The sequence below is a fragment of the Bombina bombina genome, chromosome 12 (assembly GCF_027579735.1).
Source record: "Bombina bombina isolate aBomBom1 chromosome 12, aBomBom1.pri, whole genome shotgun sequence".
NCBI lineage: Eukaryota > Metazoa > Chordata > Amphibia > Anura > Bombinatoridae > Bombina > Bombina bombina.
The window spans coordinates 11,966,182-11,985,610 of NC_069510.1; the positions used below are offsets into that span (position 1 = coordinate 11,966,182).

The 19,429-nt window shown below is 43.7% G+C and overlaps 1 protein-coding gene across 1 annotated transcript in view; it reads right to left on the reverse strand.

Annotated features, from left to right (window-relative positions):
• Positions 1–244: 244 nt before the first annotated feature.
• DDX31 (DEAD-box helicase 31) overlaps positions 245–19,429 on the reverse strand; it is a 123,462-nt gene continuing 104,277 nt past the window's right edge. The window contains exon 20 of the mRNA XM_053695948.1: positions 245–1,272. Coding sequence (XP_053551923.1) covers positions 1,143–1,272 — 130 coding nt within the window. The 3' untranslated portion in view covers positions 245–1,142. The remainder of the gene's footprint in view (positions 1,273–19,429) is intronic.

Genomic DNA, 19,429 nt, shown 5'->3' on the forward strand with positions numbered 1-19,429 from the left:
AACGAAGAAAAATTAATACTAGAAGTAAATAAGAAAGTTGCTTTAAATTGCATGCTCTACCAGAATCATAAAAGCAAAAAATTGGGTTTAGTGTCCCTTTAAGAGAGCATGTTCTCTCTTTATTATACTCTTGAAAATGTAATAATGATAGGACAAATTATACATTGTTATTTTAAAGTGATTCTTTCACAGACTTAATGCATCAAAGACTAAAATTATTATTAATAAAATAAGGGAAAACGAGTTTATACTCACAAGATTTATCAAACAAAATAAACCACATCAATATAAACAGGGATACATTTTTACTTTGGCATTTAGCGTGAATAAAAAAAATAAACCGATGTCCTGAGTAAAATGCATCTAGTTATATCGTCAGCAGAGTAAAACATACGGTTTATGGTCGCACTTCTGAAGAACAAAGGTCGCCAGTCCAGTCTGTCTGAAAACCCAAAGATTGTTTTCCTTGCTGAATGCTCAAATAAGTTTCAATGGGCAGCTGACAGGACAGGCTGAGCTGTATCTACACTGTGAGCCTGGTGCACTTGCAGGGGGCTGAAATAAGTCCCAATGGGCAGCTGACAAGACGGGCTGAGCCTGGTGCACTTGCAGGGGGCTGAAATAAGTCCCAATGGGCAGCTGACAAGACGGGCTGAGCTGTATCTACACTGTGAGCCTGGTGCACTTGCAGGGGGCTGAAATAAGTCCCAATGGGCAGCTGACAAGACGGGCTGAGCCTGGTGCACTTGCAGGGGGCTGAAATAAGTCCCAATGGGCAGCTGACAAGACGGGCTGAGCCTGGTGCACTTGCAGGGGGCTGAAATAAGTCCCAATGGGCAGCTGACAAGACGGGCTGAGCCTGGTGCACTTGCAGGGGGCTGAAATAAGTCCCAATGGGCAGCTGACAAGACGGGCTGAGCCTGGTGCACTTGCAGGGGGCTGAAATAAGTCCCAATGGGCAGCTGACAAGACGGGCTGAGCCTGGTGCACTTGCAGGGGGGCTGAAATAAGTCTGCCCTAAGTGATGAAAGCTTAGATTTGTGCACACAGTGCAGGTAGCTGAAGGTTGAATTGTACCACAGTATTACAGCCATCCAATGTCCTCTTCGCTACGAGCTATGTTCCTCCTTCAGCCTTGATACTCACGTTTCTATCTTTTGGTTGGTGTCGTGTTTGGCTTTTTTGGGTTTAGGAGAGAACCCGCTGGAGAATTCGGAAAGAAGCAGGTCAGAGAATTTCTGCTTTGCTTTCATCTTCTTGTGGACGTTAGCCCTAGAAAAACGAGCCAGAAAACCAGTTTACTTCATGTGGCAAAATATTGTGTGTTCCTATATAGTTTACTTAAAGGGACAGTCTACTACAGAATTGCTATTGTGTAAAAATATAGATAATCCCTTTATTACCCATTCGCCAGTTTTGCATAAACAACACAGTTATATTAATATACTTTTTACCTGTGATTACCTTGTATCTAAGCCTCTACAGACTGCCCCCTTATCTCTGTGCTTTTAGAGAATTGCATTTTAGACAATCAGTGCCAATAATTCATAAGAAACTCCACGGGCGTGAGAACGTTGTATGTATGTATTATTATCGGTTATTTGTAGAGCGCCAACAGATTCCACAGCGCTATAAACAAAAGCGGAGTACAACAAAACAATTATAGGGATCAAATGGGTAGAGGGCCGTGCCAAGAGTTGCACTGTTGTAGTCAGCTCTTAAGAAGGTGATCTACAAACAGCTGGACTCTTAGGCTAACATGCTAAGGGGGTCAGGGGATAGCAGTGGAGGAGAGGAACTGGTATTAGGAAAGGTTAGTGTAGGTTGTATGGATCCCTGAACAGTATAGTCTTTAGAGAGCGCTTGAAGCTGTTAAAACTAGAGGAGAGTCTTATGCAGTGAGGCAGAGATTTCTACAAGATGGGAGCCAGTCTGGAGAAGTCCTGTAAACGGGAGTGCGATGAGGTAACAAGAGATGAGGAGAGTAGGAGGTCATGAGCAGAGCGAAGGGGACGGGAGGGAGAGTATCTGGAGACAAGGTCTGAGATATAGGGGGGAGCAGTGCAGTTGAGGGCTTTGTATGTCAGAGTGAGAATTTTGTGTTTGATCCTAGAGGCAAGAGGAAGCCAGTGAAGGGATTGGCAGAGAGGAGCAGCAGATGAAGAGCGACGTGTAAGGAAGATGAGCCTGGCAGAGGCATTCATTATGGATTGTAAAGGAGCTGGGGAGACCAGAGAGGACAGAGTTGCAGTAATCAAGGCGGGAAAGAATGAGAGAGTGGATTCAAATCTTAGTTGTGTCTTATGTAAGGAAGTGTCTGATTTTAGAGATGTTTTTAAGGTGGAAGCAGCAGGCTGTAGCCAAGGACTGAATGTGAGGAGTGAAGGAAAGATCTGAGTCAAATGTGACCCCAAGACATCGGGTTTTGGGGGTGGAGATTTTGGAAGAAGGGGGTGAAATAAGGAGCTCAGTTTTGGAGAGATTGAGCTTGAGGTAGTGAGAGGACACCCAGGAAGAGATGTGAGAAAGACAGTTAGTGACACGGGTTAGCAAGGAAGGAGATAGGTCTGGTGCAGAGAAGTATATTTGGGTGTCTTTGGCATACAAATGATATTGGAAACCGTGGGAGTTTATTATAGAACCTAATGATGATGTGTAGATTGAGAAGAGGAGGGGACCGAGGACAGAGCCTTGCGGTACTCCGACAGAAAGTGGTGACGGGGTAGAGGAGGCCCCAGAGAAGGCTACACTGAAGGTACGGTTTGACAGGTAGGAAGAGAGCCACCAGAGGGCTGTGTCACAGATGCCGAAGGATTGGAGGGTTTGGAGCAAAAGAGGGTGGTCAACAGTGTCAAAGGCTGCGGACAGATCAAGGAGGATAAGCAGAGAGAAGTGGCTTTTTGATTTTGCTGTAAGTAGGTCATTGGTAACCTTAACAATTGCTGTCTATGTGGAGTGATGGGGATGAAATCCAGATTGCAGTGGGTCAAGGAGGGAGTTTAATGTAAGGAAATGGGATAGGCGTGCATATACTAGTTTTTCGAGAAGCTTTGAGGCAAGAGGGAGGAGGGAAATAGGGCGGTAGTTGGATGGGGAGGTTGGATCCAGGGAAGGTTTTTTTGAGGATAGGTGTGACCAGTGCATGTTTTAGAGATGAGGGAAATATACCAGTGCTAAGGGAGAGGTTGAAAATGTGTGTAAGTATAGGGGTAAGGGTAGAAGAGAGGGAGGGGAGTAGCTGTGAGGGGATAGGGTCAAGGGGACAGGTAGTGAGGTGAGAGCGCAGTATAAGTGCCGAAACTTTGTCCTCAGTAACAGGGGAGAATGAACTAAGTTTAAGGTTATGTGGGTTGTGGTTGATTGCGAGCATTTGAGGGGGGTGAGAGAATGGAATTATGTTGAGAGCTGATTTCATTTCTGATGGAATAAATTTTGTAAATTAAGTAGCTGGCAAAGTCTTGAGCTGACAGAGAAGTTGTATTAGGAGGTAGGGGTGGGCGGAGAAGAGTATTGAAAGTTGAAAACAGACGTTTGGGGTTTGACAAAATATTAGAAATAAGAGTAGAGAAGTAGTGTTGCTTATAGAGATTAAGGGCAGAATAGTAAGAGTTCAAGATAAATTTGTAATGAAGAAAATCGGCTGAACTCCGAGATTTTCTCCAGTGCCACTCAGCAGTACGGGAACATCTACGTAGGTACCGTGTCAGAGGAGTATGCCAGGGCTGAGGATGTGTGTGTGATTTCCGAGCTATGGTAAGAGGGGCCAAATTGTCAAGGACGGGTGTAAGGGTGGAATTATAGTGGCAGATAGATTGGTCAGGGCAGGAAAAGGAGGAGATGGATGAGAGGAGAGGTTCAAGAGAACTAGCGAGCTGTTGCTGATCTACTGACATAATGCTTCTGTGAAGTTTGGTGTGAGGAGTAGAAGGAGGGAGAGTTGTAGGGAGGGATGAGATGTTGCAAGTAAGGAGATGATGGTCAGAAAGAGGAAAAGGGGAGTTTGTGAAGTTTGAGAGAGTGCATTGATAGCTAAAGATCAGGTCAAGGGAGTGAGGGAAGGGGTGTCTGAGGAAAGGAAATAAGGTAGCCAGGCAGCCAAGTGATCTAGAAATGGAGTTGAGGAGCCAGGGGGGGGGGGCGGTATATGACTGCAACACGTATAGAGAGGGGAGAGAATAAGCAAATCACGTGGGTTTCGAATGAGGAAAATGTGAGGGAAGAGATGAGTTGTATTTGTTAAAAGGTGCAACGAGAGGAAAGTAAAATACCTACACCACCTCCTTGTCTATTACCAGACCTAGGAGTGTGGCGGAAGTGGAGACCCCCATGTGACAGAGCAGCAGTGGATGCTGTGTCTAGGGGAGAGAGCCAGGTTTCTGTTTGGGCCAGAAGGTTGAGGGAGCTGGAGATAAAGAGGTCATGTATAGAAGTGAGTTTGTTGCAAACAGACTGAGAGTTCCAGAGTGCACAAGTGAAAGGGGAAGTGGCTTTAGATGCAAGAGGAATGTGAGTAAGGTGAGCAGAGTTTTGTTTTCTGAGTCTATGGAACGGTATACATGGATGTGCACAGCTAGGCAGTTGTTGGGGACCAGGATTAGGGGAGATGTCACCAGCAGTTAGTAAAAGCAAGAGGGAGAGTGACATAAGATGAGATACAGATTTGCAGTAGTGAGACTGCTTTTGAGACAAGGTGCAGGGGGGAGAGAGAGTGTTTAGGAATAGGTAAAGTTCATGAGTACAAAAGTAAGGTGAGTTTAAGAGAGATGGGCTAATGAACAGTGCAGGTGGAGAGGGAGGAGTAATTGAATAAAGTAGTTTGTTATAGAGACAAGAGGTAGCAAAAAGGAATATAAAGATATTGAGAATTTTTACAAAAGTGGGAACCAAAAGACACAGTATTACAGCAGGAATTGCATAAGGAAACAATGAGATACATAAAACACAATATTACAAGAGTACTTGCCTTGTGTCTTGCCCCTTGACCAATCCTTTTTCAATATATGTATGTATTGGGTACTTGTAAAGCGCGGCTAATCACCAGCAAGGGTCTCAAGGCGCTGCTCATTTTATCAACCTCGGAAGGATGAAAGGCCGAGTGGACCTTGCTGGGGACCGAACCTGCAACCCTTGGGTTGCTACAGAGCTCAGCCACAGTGCCTTAGCATGCTGAGCTATCTGTCCGGCTCAATGTTATGTATATGGCACACATGAACTAACACCCTCTAGCTGTAAAAACTGTCAAAATGCACTGAGATAAGAGGTTACTTTCAAGGGCTTAGAAATTAGCATATGAGCCAACCTAGGTTTAGCTTTCAACAAAGAATACCAAGAGAACAAAGCAAATTTGATGATAAAAATAAAATAGAAATTTGTTTAAAATTACACACCCTATCTGAATCATGAAAGTTTAATTTTGACTTGACTGTCCCTTTAAGAAAACTAAAGTACACCCAAACTGTGATTTAAAGATCAAAACTCTGATTTTTAATAGTTGATGCCTTTATGATTCTCTAGTATAAAGCTAATATACTCTAAAAACATACTATCTGCTAAAGGCTACACAAATACCAGCAGATCTGAAATTTCACCATAGATATTTTCTTAACACTTTGAATTACATAAGTGTCCCCTTACCCTACTGTCACTTTAGAGCAATGGTTTTTAAACCTGTCTTCAGGCCTCCCCAACAGGCCAGGTTTTCAGGATTACCCTGGATGAGAGCAGGTAAAATAACCATGATTATTAATCAGCTGCTTATTTCACCTGTGCTCCAGTTCAGATATCCTCAGAATCTGATCTGTTAGGGAGGTCTGAGGGCAGGTCTGATAACCAGTGCTTAAGAGAAAGGATAAAGAAAACAAGACAATTTTATACGCACAAAAAGATACAACTTCCAATTGAATACAAAACATAAATTATGCTTACCTGATAATTTTATTTCCATCGTGGAGAGGAGAGTCCACAGCTTCATTTATTACTTTTGGGAATAAAGCAACATACCACCAGGAGGCGGCAAAGACACCCCAGCCAAAGGCTTAAATACCTCCCCACTTCCCTCATCCCCCAGTCATTCTGCCGAGGGAACAAGGAACAGTAGGACAAATATCAGGGTATAAATGGTGCCAGAAGATAAAATTAAATTTAGGGGAAGAGAGTCCACGGCTTCATTTATTACTTTTGGGAAACATATACCCAAGCTTTAGAGGACACTGAATGAAACCGGGAGGGTAAAAAGGCGTCCCCTAATCTGGCGTCAGCCTATAAAACCTTTCTCCCAAAAACAGCTTCCGCAGAAGCAAAAACGTCAAATTTATAAAACTTTGTAAAAGTGTGTAAGGTAGACGCCTTACAAATCTACTCCATAGAGGCCTCATTCTTTAAGGCCCCAGGCGAAGCCACAGCTCTAGTTAAATGAGTTGTGATCCTCTGAGGAGGCTTATGTCCCCCTGTCTCATAGGCCAAGCGAATCAAACTCAACCTCAACCAAAAGGACAAAGAAGTAAAAGAGGCCCTGTGCCCCTTGCGCTTCTCAGAATATACTACAAAAAAAGATTTAGACTGTCTGATATCCTTCGTAGCCTGAAGATAGAACTTTAAGGCACGAACCACATCCAGGTTATGAAGTAAGCTCTCCTTGGAAGAAGAAGGGTTAGGACACAAAGAAGGAACAACTATAACCCCAAACCGGTGCAAAGAACAGTCTGATCCGCATGAAAAACCAGATAAGGAGGCTCAAATTGCAAGGCAGCCAGCTCAGATACTCTGCGTGGCGATGCAATAGTCAACAGGAAGAGAACCTTCCAAGACAGAATCTTAATGTCAATAGAATGCATAGGCTCAAACGGAACCCTCTGCAATACCTTAAGGACCAAGTTTAAGCTCCATGGAGGAGCAGACTGTCTAAAGACAGGCATGATTCTAGACAGAGCCTGAACAAAAGACTGAATGTCAGGAAACTCAGTGAGTCTCCTGTGCAACAAAACTGATAATGCCAAAATCTGTCCCTTTAAGGAACTGGCAGCAAGACCCTTCTCCAAAACTTCTTGGAGAAAAGACAGAATCCTGGATACCATCACCTTGTGCCAAGGATATCCGTGCTTCTCACACCAGGACAAGTAAGTCCTCCACACCGTATGGTAGATGCGACGAGTGACTGGCTTCCTTGCCTGAACTAAAGTGTCAATCACACTTTCAGAAAAACCTCTCTTGGCTAAGACTAAGCGTTCAATCACCAAGCAGTCAGCCTCAGAGAAACAAGATTTTGATGTTGAAAGGGACATGTTCCAGTAGATCCCTGCAACAGGGTAATCTCCATGGCGGAGAGGATGATATCCCCACCAGATCCACAAACCATGTTCTCCGCGGCCACAATGGAGCAATCAGGATGGCCGAAGCTCGCTCCTGCTTGATGTGTTACACTACACGAGGTAGAAGTGGTAATGGTGGAAAAATGTAAGATAGGCTGAATCCCCAAGGCACCACTAAGGCATCTATCAGCTCTGCCTGGGGATCCCTCGACCTCGACCCGTATTGGGGTAGCTTGCAATTGAGTCTGGACGCCATGAGATCTATCTCCGGCATTCCCCATCTGAGATAAATCTTCGCAAACACTTCGGTGTGAAGAGACCATTTCCCCGGATGGAAGGATTGCCTGCTGAGAAAGTCCGCTTCCCAGCTGTCCACACTTGAAATGTGGATCGCTGAGAGCGAGCAGTTGTGGGACTCCGCCCAATCCAAAATCCAAAACACCTCTCTCATTGCTAGGGAGCTCCTTGTACCCCCCTGATGGTTGATGTAAGCCACCAAGGTAATGTTGTCGGTCTCGAATCTGATAAAGGTGAACGACCCCAGAAGAGGCCATGCCCTCAGAGCGTTGTAAATTGCTTGAAGTTCCAGAATATTTATCGGAAGGAGAGACTCCTCCCGGAACCATTTTCCTTGTGCCATTCTGGTACCCCAAACAGCTCCCCATCCTGCCAGACTCGCGTCTGTGGTCACAATCTCCCAGGACGGTCTCAAGAAGGATGTCCCAGGGACAGATGCTCCGGACAAATCCACCAAGAGAGAGAGTCCCTGGTCCGAGCATCCATGGATATCCTCTGTGATAGATTTGAATGATCACCGTTCCACTGTCTCAACATGCACAATTGAAGAGGTCTGAGATGGAACCTGGCGTAAGGGACAACGTCTATGCTGGAAACCATGAGGGAACTCTTTCCTGAGTTGATCTTCCAACCGTGAGATTGGAGCAATAAAAGAAGAAACCTAGAATGATCCTCTGCGAGGCTGAAAGACGGCTCCTGGACTAGGATGTCGTCCATATAGGGCGCCACAGCAATGCCCCTGGATCTGGCTACTGCCAGAAGTGACCCCAGAACCTTTGTGAAGACTCTCAGGGCCATCGCCAGACCGAAGGGAAGGGCCACAAACTGGAAGTGTTGGTCTAGAAACGCAAATCTTAGGAACTTGAAGTGGTCCCTGTGAATTGGAACATGAAGGTAAGCATCCTTCAGGTCTATTGTCGGCATGAACTGTCCCTCTTGAACTAGGGGCAGAATAGATCTGATCGTTTTCATTTTGAACGATGGAACAGCCAGAAACTTGTTTAAACATTTTAGGTCCAGAATCGTGCGGAACGTACCATCCTTCTTTGGAACCACAAAGAGATTTGAATAGTACCCTAGACCCCTTACTGTTCGGGGTACTGGTACGATAACACCTAGAGAGGAGAGATCCCTCACACATTCTAGAAAGGCCTCTCTCTTTTCCGGTCTTGAAGACAGGTTTGACAGGAGGAATCTGACCCTGGGCAGATGGGACCTGAACCCTATACTGTAACCCTGGACGACAACCTCTAGAACCCAAGGGTCCTGAATGTCCTGCAACCAGGCTTCGGAGAAGAGAGACAATCTGCCCCCTACATGGTCTGGAGACTGGTTGGAGGCCGCTTCTTCATGCTGATTTAGTCTCGGCGGGGCGTTTTGTTCTGCTTGGACTTGTTCCAAGACTGAGCAGGTTTCCAAGTTCCATTGGACTGATCCGCTTTTGCGGCGGGCTGCTGACGCTGGGCCTTGTCCGCGCAAAAGGGACGAAAAGTAGATCCTTTAGGCTTAGCCTTCTTATCCTGCGGCAGGAAAGCTCCCTTGCCTCCCGTAAACGTGGATATGATCGAATCCAATCCTAGACCGAACATAATCTTTCCTTGAAAAGGAAGGTACAACAGCCTCGACTTAGAGGTAATGTCCGCCGACCAAGACTTTTGGCACAGAGCCCTGCGAGCAAAAATGGAAAATTCTGAAACCCTTGCGTTCAGGCGAATAATTTGCATATTGGCATCACAAATGAAAGAATTGACCTTTAACGCCTTAATCTTATCCTGTATCTCGTAGATGGAAGTCTCCCTCTCTACCATATCCCACAGGGATTCACACCAATATATCACAGCTCCGGCTAACGCGGCTACAGCCGCTGCCGGTTGAAAAACAAACCCTGTGTGCTGAAACATTTTCCTTAACATGTTTTCCAACTTTTTATCCATGGGCTCTTTAAATGACAAACTATCCTCTAGAGGAATAGTCGTCCGCTTCGCGAGCGTAGAGATAGCACCATACACATTAGGGACAGTCCCCTACAGCTCGAGCTGAGAGTCCAGAATGGGTAACAGTTTCTTAAAGGAAGAAGAGGGGGAAAAGGAAGAAACTAATCACTCCCATTCATTATTAATAATAATTACCATCTTAACAGGAACCGGGAAGGTCTGAGGCACCACCCTGTCCTCGAATACCTTATCAAGCATAGGAATCAAAGGTTGCTCCGGAAGCTTTGGTTCCGGAACCTCCAGAGTAGCAAGCACTTGCTTCAACAAAAAGCGCAAATTCTCCATCCTAAACCTAAAGTCACGCTCCTCCACTGCCGGAGGATGAGAGGACACTGACTACGACCCAGAAGGAGCATCCTCCGAAGAGTCGGAGTGGGCCTTGTCATCGTATAATGCCTCTGATATTTCCATAGGCGTAGACAACCCTTGGGCCGAGCCGCCATGATACGCCCTACCCTTGCACTTAGCAGAACGGATCACTTTTGATATCTCCTTTGCAGTTGATCTGCAAAATCTGACGGCCAACAAATCTTTCCCATAGGAGTAATGGTTTTGACCCTGGGGCGCTGCATGTGCACTCGGAGATGAGAGCAGGGAATGCACCTCACGGGACGGGGAGCCCTCAGGTGGACGGCTCAATAGTACTAGACATTCCTTTAGTTTTAGATGTTGCAACTTTATCAAGGCATGTGGAACATAGTTGAGCAGGCTGATCTACAAGAACCCACCTCACAATAAACACAGGAATGAGACTTTGTTAAAGAGGAAGTACACTCTAACGCGTCAGAGTCCTCCATAGCTTGCGCTTTTATTATGGACTGGACTAGCTGAATAAACAGGCAACTTTATATCCTCCAATGGTGTTAATTGTGTGATATAGTGAGCGCTGGGAAGCTTAAAAGGACTGTGAGGTATGGATATGTTAAAAATGGAATGTATTTATTACAGTTAATATACAATGAAAATACAATATAATACATACAAATTAAAAAGCTTCTAAAATTCTTCCTAAAATCTCTATGGATCCATGAGATATAAGTCTTAAGGATATAGTGTTACCTATATCTGTGGTGTTGGAACAAATATTACGTTAGCTCCGACAACAGTCTAAGACCATAGTATTATGGTCTATAAAGTGCAGTTTAGGCACAGATATTTACAAACAGCAGATGTGATGTAAATGGACAAAATTGGCGTAGTACAATGTCAATAATACAGATGTCAACAATACAGATGCAGTATAAAAGTATAAGTGATAGAAATACAATATAAATAAAAGTGTAGGAGAAATCCAATTGTGTAAAAATGGAAATAAAATTTGTTGAAAAAATGAAGAAATTTATGTCTCTCAAATAGTTTCTTAAAAAATGTCTCTTTGGAAAATCACAGTGTTCCAAAAAAAAAAAAAAAAAAAAAAAATATATATATATATATATATATATATATATATATATATATATATATATATATATATATATATATATATATATATATCTCAGAGTGTTCCACAAAAATTGCAAAAGTGTTCCACAAAAATTGTAAAAAATTAATCCACAAATAAATATCAAAGTGTTCAAAAAATATGGTGGGTAAGTGCGTTCAAAGAAATCCTAGATGATTAACTTTCAAAATAAACTCCAATAGCTGTGGTAGACGTGAAGGAGATTATAAGAATGCAGAATATAAAAAAATATATAAAAAATGTAGAATATAAAAATGCAGAAGAAAAAAAAAAAAGTACAATAATGTGGCGGGTAGGTCCAAAGTCCTCCTCCTAATCTGTGGGTGAAATAAAGTGCAATAGTGTAATAACGTCTAGATGTGGTATAATAAAATCAGAAATTTGCTCACCAGTATGTCGACGCGTTTCGGCCCTCCTAGGCCTTATATTCTGCATTCTTATAATCTCCTTCACGTCTACCACAGCTATTGGAGTTTATTTTGGTTAATCATCTAGGATTTCTTTAAACGCACTTACCCACCATATTTTTTGAACACTTTGATATTTATTTGTGGATTAATCTTTTACAATTTTTGTGGAACACTTTTGCAATTTTTGTGGAACACTCTGAGATATATATATATATATATATATATATATATATATATATATATATATATATATTTTTTTTGGAACACTGTGATTTTCCAAAGAGACATTTTTTAAGAAACTATTTGAGAGACATAAATTTCTTCATTTTTTCAACAAATTTTATTTCCATTTTTACACAATTGGATTTCTCCTACACTTTTATTTATATTGTATTTCTATCACTTATACTTTTATACTGCATCTGTATTGTTGACATCTGTATTATTGACATTGTACTACGCCAATTTTGTCCATTTACATCACATCTGCTGTTTGTAAATATCTGTGCCTAAACTGCACTTTATAGACCATAATACTATGGTCTTAGACTGTAGTCGGAGCTAACGTAATATTTGTTCCAACACCACAGATATAGGTAACACTATATCCTTAAGACTTATATCTCATGGATCCATAGAGATTTTAGGAAGAATTTTAGAAGCTTTTTAATTTGTATGTATTATATTGTATTTTCATTGTATATTAACTGTAATAAATACATTCCATTTTTAACATATCCATACCTCACAGTCCTTTTAAGCTTCCCAGCGCTCACTATATCACACAATTGTAGTCACATCCCAAGTCCACTAGGGGACTTTTGCCAGTGAGCATAAGGCTGTAAAATACTAGCGCTCGGTCTACCACACACACGTTTTATATCCTCCAATGGCCAGGGCACTCACCACCTCCTATGACCCGGACTACAGAAACCGCTTTGTCTCCTATGCCGCTGATCAACAGAGGAAGTGGAGACCGACACATCCGGTCACTTGGGATGCCTCGCAGGACCGCCCCTGCATTAAGGAGAAAACACGCCAATACCAGCCGCGCAAATACTCCTGGAAGTCAACCTGAATTTCCACCATTGCCAGAGCCACATCTCGCACATAACACAGCAATAACATAATAAACAATATATTGTATAAATACCCCCTGTTCAATAATCCCCTCACTAGGAATATTAACCCTCGATTCCATAAGATAAAAGGCGCCACACTGTGACCCTATCTTCTGTGTTATCATTGTGTATAAAACATGAAATGATCTTACCAGAATCAATGCAGTGGAACAGGAACACGGCCCTTCAAGTGTGAAAGGTAAAAGCATCGCTCCTGACATGGACTTGAGTGCAGAAAGCAGGCATCGAATCTTGTCAATGCTGATTGCTTGTGGAGCTGTTAATATGAGTCGGGATGGTTTTGCAGAAAGACTCTCCCTGCATCTCCGGACTCTTTCACCCAGGCTCTCGCTGAGAGGCTGACAGGACTACTTAAAACTCCAGCCCCATTCCGAAGACTACTACCCTCCATAAGAAACTACTCTGAATCTTCAGCACTTCTCTTCCAATCCTCCTGTGGCGAAAGGCAAAGAATGACTGGGGGCTGAGGGGAGTGGGGGAGGTATTTAAGCCTTTGGTTGGGGTGTCTTTGCCTCCACCTGGTGGCCAGGTTCTTTATTCCCAAAAGTAATGAATGAAACCGTGGACTCTCCTCCCCTTTAGATGGTAACATGTCATGGTGTCTGTAACTCTAGGCTCAGTGATGAACGTATCTGTAATTCACCACTCTGGTCCTATATCTAATACAGCGCATCACACAAAAACTACAGCCAGAAACATCACCACATGTTTCACTTTACAGAAAGTGACGTGAAATCAAACAGACAGTTTGTTCTGTACAAACACAAAGTACGCAGGACATGTGAAGAATGCAGGAGCCCAGGAGAAATGAAGTAAGCGCTCTCTGCCAGATCAAACAGACATCTGTAAAGAAAGGCGAATTAACCTATTCTCCAAAACCGTGCAGAGGAGCCTAGACAGAAAGAGTTAACCACAGCCTAGAATATATAGTGGTAGCGCAGCCCATAGTTTAACTTACTGTAAGCGACTCCTAAATACTTACCTCAAATTTACTCTGGGAAAAAATATAATAAAAACAGAATTTATGTTTACCTGATAAATTACTTTCTCCAACGGTGTGTCCGGTCCACGGCGTCATCCTTACTTGTGGGATATTCTCTTCCCCAACAGGAAATGGCAAAGAGCCCAGCAAAGCTGGTCACATGATCCCTCCTAGGCTCCGCCTACCCCAGTCATTCGACCGACGTTAAGGAGGAATATTTGCATAGGAGAAACCATATGGTACCGTGGTGACTGTAGTTAAAGAAAATAAATTATCAGACCTGATTAAAAAAACCAGGGCGGGCCGTGGACCGGACACACCGTTGGAGAAAGTAATTTATCAGGTAAACATAAATTCTGTTTTCTCCAACATAGGTGTGTCCGGTCCACGGCGTCATCCTTACTTGTGGGAACCAATACCAAAGCTTTAGGACACGGATGAAGGGAGGGAACAAATCAGGTCACCTAAATGGAAGGCACCACGGTTTGCAAAACCTTTCTCCCAAAAATAGCCTCAGAAGAAGCAAAAGTATCAAACTTGTAAAATTTGGTAAAAGTGTGCAGTGAAGACCAAGTCGCTGCCCTACATATCTGATCAACAGAAGCCTCGTTCTTGAAGGCCCATGTGGAAGCCACAGCCCTAGTGGAATGAGCTGTGATTCTTTCGGGAGGCTGCCGTCCGGCAGTCTCGTAAGCCAATCTGATGATGCTTTTAATCCAAAAAGAGAGAGAGGTAGAAGTTGCTTTTTGACCTCTCCTTTTACCGGAATAAACAACAAACAAGGAAGATGTTTGTCTAAAATCCTTTGTAGCTTCTAAATAGAATTTTAGAGCGCGAACAACATCCAAATTGTGCAACAAACGTTCCTTCTTTGAAACTGGTTTCGGACACAGAGAAGGTACGATAATCTCCTGGTTAATGTTTTTGTTAGAAACAACTTTTGGAAGAAAACCAGGTTTAGTACGTAAAACCACCTTATCTGCATGGAACACCAGATAAGGAGGAGAACACTGCAGAGCAGATAATTCTGAAACTCTTCTAGCAGAAGAAATTGCAACTAAAAACAAAACTTTCCAAGATAATAACTTAATATCAACGGAATGTAAGGGTTCAAACGGAACCCCCTGAAGAACTGAAAGAACTAAATTGAGACTCCAAGGAGGAGTCAAAGGTTTGTAAACAGGCTTAATTCTAACCAGAGCCTGAACAAAGGCTTGAACATCTGGCACAGCTGCCAGCTTTTTGTGAAGTAACACAGACAAGGCAGAAATCTGTCCCTTCAGGGAACTTGCAGATAATCCTTTTTCCAATCCTTCTTGAAGGAAGGATAGAATCTTAGGAATCTTAACCTTGTCCCAAGGGAATCCTTTAGATTCACACCAACAGATATATTTTTTCCAAATTTTGTGGTAAATCTTTCTAGTTACAGGCTTTCTGGCCTGAACAAGAGTATCGATAACAGAATCTGAGAACCCTCGCTTCGATAAGATCAAGCGTTCAATCTCCAAGCAGTCAGCTGGAGTGAAACCAGGTTCGGATGTTCGAACGGACCCTGAACAAGAAGGTCTCGTCTCAAAGGTAGCTTCCAAGGTGGAGCCGATGACATATTCACCAGATCTGCATACCAAGTCCTGCGTGGCCACGCAGGAGCTATCAAGATCACCGACGCCCTCTCCTGATTGATCCTGGCTACCAGCCTGGGGATGAGAGGAAACGGCGGGAACACATAAGCTAGTTTGAAGGTCCAAGGTGCTACTAGTGCATCCACTAGAGCCGCCTTGGGATCCCTGGATCTGGACCCGTAGCAAGGAACTTTGAAGTTCTGACGAGAGGCCATCAGATCCATGTCTGGAATGCCCCACAGCTGAGTGACTTGGGCAAAGATTTCCGGATGGAGTTCCCACACCCCGGATGCAATGTCTGACGACTCAGAAAATCCGCTTCCCAATTTTCCACTCCTGGGATGTGGATAGCGGACAGGTGGCAGGAGTGAGACTCCGCCCATAGAATGATTTTGGTCACTTCTTCCATCGCTAGGGAACTCCTTGTTCCCCCCTGATGGTTGATGTACGCAACAGTTGTCATGTTGTCTGATTGAAACCGTATGAACTTGGCCCTCGCTAGCTGAGGCCAAGCCTTGAGAGCATTGAATATCGCTCTCAGTTCCAGAATATTTATCGGTAGAAGAGATTCTTCCCGAGACCAAAGACCCTGAACTTTCAGGGATCCCCAGACCGCGCCCCAGCCCATCAGACTGGCGTCGGTCGTGACAATGACCCACTCTGGTCTGCGGAATGTCATCCCTTGTGACAGGTTGTCCAGGGACAGCCACCAACGGAGTGAGTCTCTGGTCCTCTGATTTACTTGTATCTTCGGAGACAAGTCTGTATAATCCCCATTCCACTGACTGAGCATGCACAGTTGTAATGGTCTTAGATGAATGCGCGCAAAAGGAACTATGTCCATTGCCGCTACCATCAACCCGATCACTTCCATGCACTGAGCTATGGAAGGAAGAGGAACGGAATGAAGTATCCGACAAGAGTCTAGAAGCTTTGTTTTTCTGGCCTCTGTCAGAAATATCCTCATTTCTAAGGAGTCTATTATTGTTCCCAAGAAGGGAACCCTTGTTGACGGAGATAGAGAACTCTTTTCCACGTTCACTTTCCATCCGTGAGATCTGAGAAAGGCCAGGACTATGTCCGTGTGAGCCTTTGCTTGAGGAAGGGACGACGCTTGAATCAGAATGTCGTCCAAATAAGGTACTACAGCAATGCCCCTTGGTCTTAGCACAGCTAGAAGGGACCCTAGTACCTTTGTGAAAATCCTTGGAGCAGTGGCTAATCCGAAAGGAAGCGCCACGAACTGGTAATGCTTGTCCAGGAATGCGAACCTTAGGAACCGATGATGTTCCTTGTGGATAGGAATATGTAGATACGCATCCTTTAAATCCACCGTGGTCATGAATTGACCTTCCTGGATGGAAGGAAGAATAGTTCGAATGGTTTCCATCTTGAACGATGGAACCCTGAGAAACTTGTTTAAGATCTTGAGATCTAAGATTGGTCTGAACGTTCCCTCTTTTTTGGGAACTATGAACAGATTGGAGTAGAACCCCATCCCTTGTTCTCTTAATGGAACAGGATGAATCACTCCCATTTTTAACAGGTCTTCTACACAATGTAAGAATGCCTGTCTTTTTATGTGGTCTGAAGACAACTGAGACCTGTGGAACCTCCCCCTTGGGGGAAGCCCCTTGAATTCCAGAAGATAACCTTGGGAGACTATTTCTAGCGCCCAAGGATCCAGAACATCTCTTGCCCAAGCCTGAGCGAAGAGAGAGAGTCTGCCCCCCACCAGATCCGGTCCCGGATCGGGGGCCAACATTTCATGCTGTCTTGGTAGCAGTGGCAGGTTTCTTGGCCTGCTTTCCCTTGTTCCAGCCTTGCATTGGTCTCCAAGCTGGCTTGGCTTGAGAAGTATTACCCTCTTGCTTAGAGGACGTAGCACTTTGGGCTGGTCCGTTTCTACGAAAGGGACGAAAATTAGGTTTATTTTTTGCCTTGAAAGGCCGATCCTGAGGAAGGGCGTGGCCCTTACCCCCAGTGATATCAGAGATAATCTCTTTCAAGTCAGGGCCAAACAGCGTTTTCCCCTTGAAAGGAATGTTAAGTAGCTTGTTCTTGGAAGACGCATCAGCCGACCAAGATTTCAACCAAAGCGCTCTGCGCGCCACAATAGCAAACCCAGAATTCTTAGCCGCTAACCTAGCCAATTGCAAAGTGGCGTCTAGGGTAAAAGAATTAGCCAATTTGAGAGCATTGATTCTGTCCATAATCTCCTCATAAGGAGGAGAATCACTATCGACCGCCTTTATCAGCTCATCGAACCAGAAACATGCGGCAGTAGCGACAGGGACAACGCATGAAATTGGTTGTAGAAGGTAACCCTGCTGAACAAACATCTTTTTAAGCAAACCTTCTAATTTTTTATCCATAGGATCTTTGAAAGCACAACTATCCTCTATGGGTATAGTGGTGCGTTTGTTTAAAGTGGAAACCGCTCCCTCGACCTTGGGGACTGTCTGCCATAAGTCCTTTCTGGGGTCGACCATAGGAAACAATTTTTTTAAATATGGGGGGAGGGACGAAAGGAATACCGGGCCTTTCCCATTCTTTATTAACAATGTCCGCCACCCGCTTGGGTATAGGAAAAGCTTCTGGGAGCCCCGGCACCTCTAGGAACTTGTCCATTTTACATAGTTTCTCTGGGATGACCAACTTGTCACAATCATCCAGAGTGGATAATACCTCCTTAAGCAGAATGCGGAGATGTTCCAACTTAAATTTAAATGTAATCACATCAGGTTCAGCATGTTGAGAAATGTTCCCTGAATCAGTAATTTCTCCCTCAGACAAAACCTCCCTGGCCCCATCAGACTGGGTTAGGGGCCCTTCAGAAACATTATTATCAGCGTCGTCATGCTCTTCAGTATCTAAAACAGAGCAGTCGCGCTTACGCTGATAAGTGTTCATTTTGGCTAAAATGTTTTTGACAGAATTATCCATTACAGCCGTTAATTGTTGCATAGTAAGGAGTATTGGCGCGCTAGATGTACTAGGGGCCTCCTGAGTGGGCAAGACTCGTGTAGACGAAGGAGGGAATGATGCAGTACCATGCTTACTCCCCTCACTTGAGGAATCATCTTGGGCATCATTGTCATTGTCACATAAATCACATTTATTTAAATGAATAGGAATTCTGGCTTCCCCACATTCAGAACACAGTCTATCTGGTAGTTCAGACATGTTAAACAGGCATAAACTTGATAACAAAGTACAAAAAACGTTTTAAAATAAAACCGTTACTGTCACTTTAAATTTTAAACTGAACACACTTTATTACTGCAATTGCGAAAAAACATGAAGGAATTGTTCAAAATTCACCAAATTTTCACCACAGTGTCTTAAAGCCTTAAAAGTATTGCACACCAAATTTGGAAGCTTTAACCCTTAAAATAACGGAACCGGAGCCGTTTTGAACTTTAACCCCTTTACAGTCCCTGGTATCTGCTTTGCTGAGACCCAACCAAGCCCAAAGGGGAATACGATACCAAATGACGCCTTCAGAAAGTCTTTTCTAAGTATCAGAGCTCCTCTCACATGCGACTGCATGCCATGCCTCTCAAAAACAAGTGCGCAACACCGGCGCGAAAATGAGGCTCTGCCTATGCTTTGGGAAAGCCCCTAAAGAATAAGGTGTCTAAAACAGTGCCTGCCGATATTATTATATCAAAATACCCAAATAAAATGATTCCTCAAGGCTAAATATGTGTTAATAATGAATCGATTTAGCCCAGAAAAAGTCTACAGTCTTAATAAGCCCTTGTGAAGCCCTTATTTACAATCGTAATAAACATGGCTTACCGGATCCCATAGGGAAAATGACAGCTTCCAGCATTACATCGTCTTGTTAGAATGTGTCATACCTCAAGCAGCAAGAGACTGCTCACTGTTCCCCCAACTGAAGTTAATTGCTCTCAACAGTCCTGTGTGGAACAGCCATGGATTTTAGTGACGGTTGCTAAAATCATTTTCCTCATACAAACAGAAATCTTCATCTCTTTTCTGTTTCTGAGTAAATAGTACATACCAGCACTATTTCAAAATAACAAACTCTTGATTGAATAATAAAAACTACAGTTAAACACTAAAAAACTCTAAGCCATCTCCGTGGAGATGTTGCCTGTACAACGGCAAAGAGAATGACTGGGGTAGGCGGAGCCTAGGAGGGATCATGTGACCAGCTTTGCTGGGCTCTTTGCCATTTCCTGTT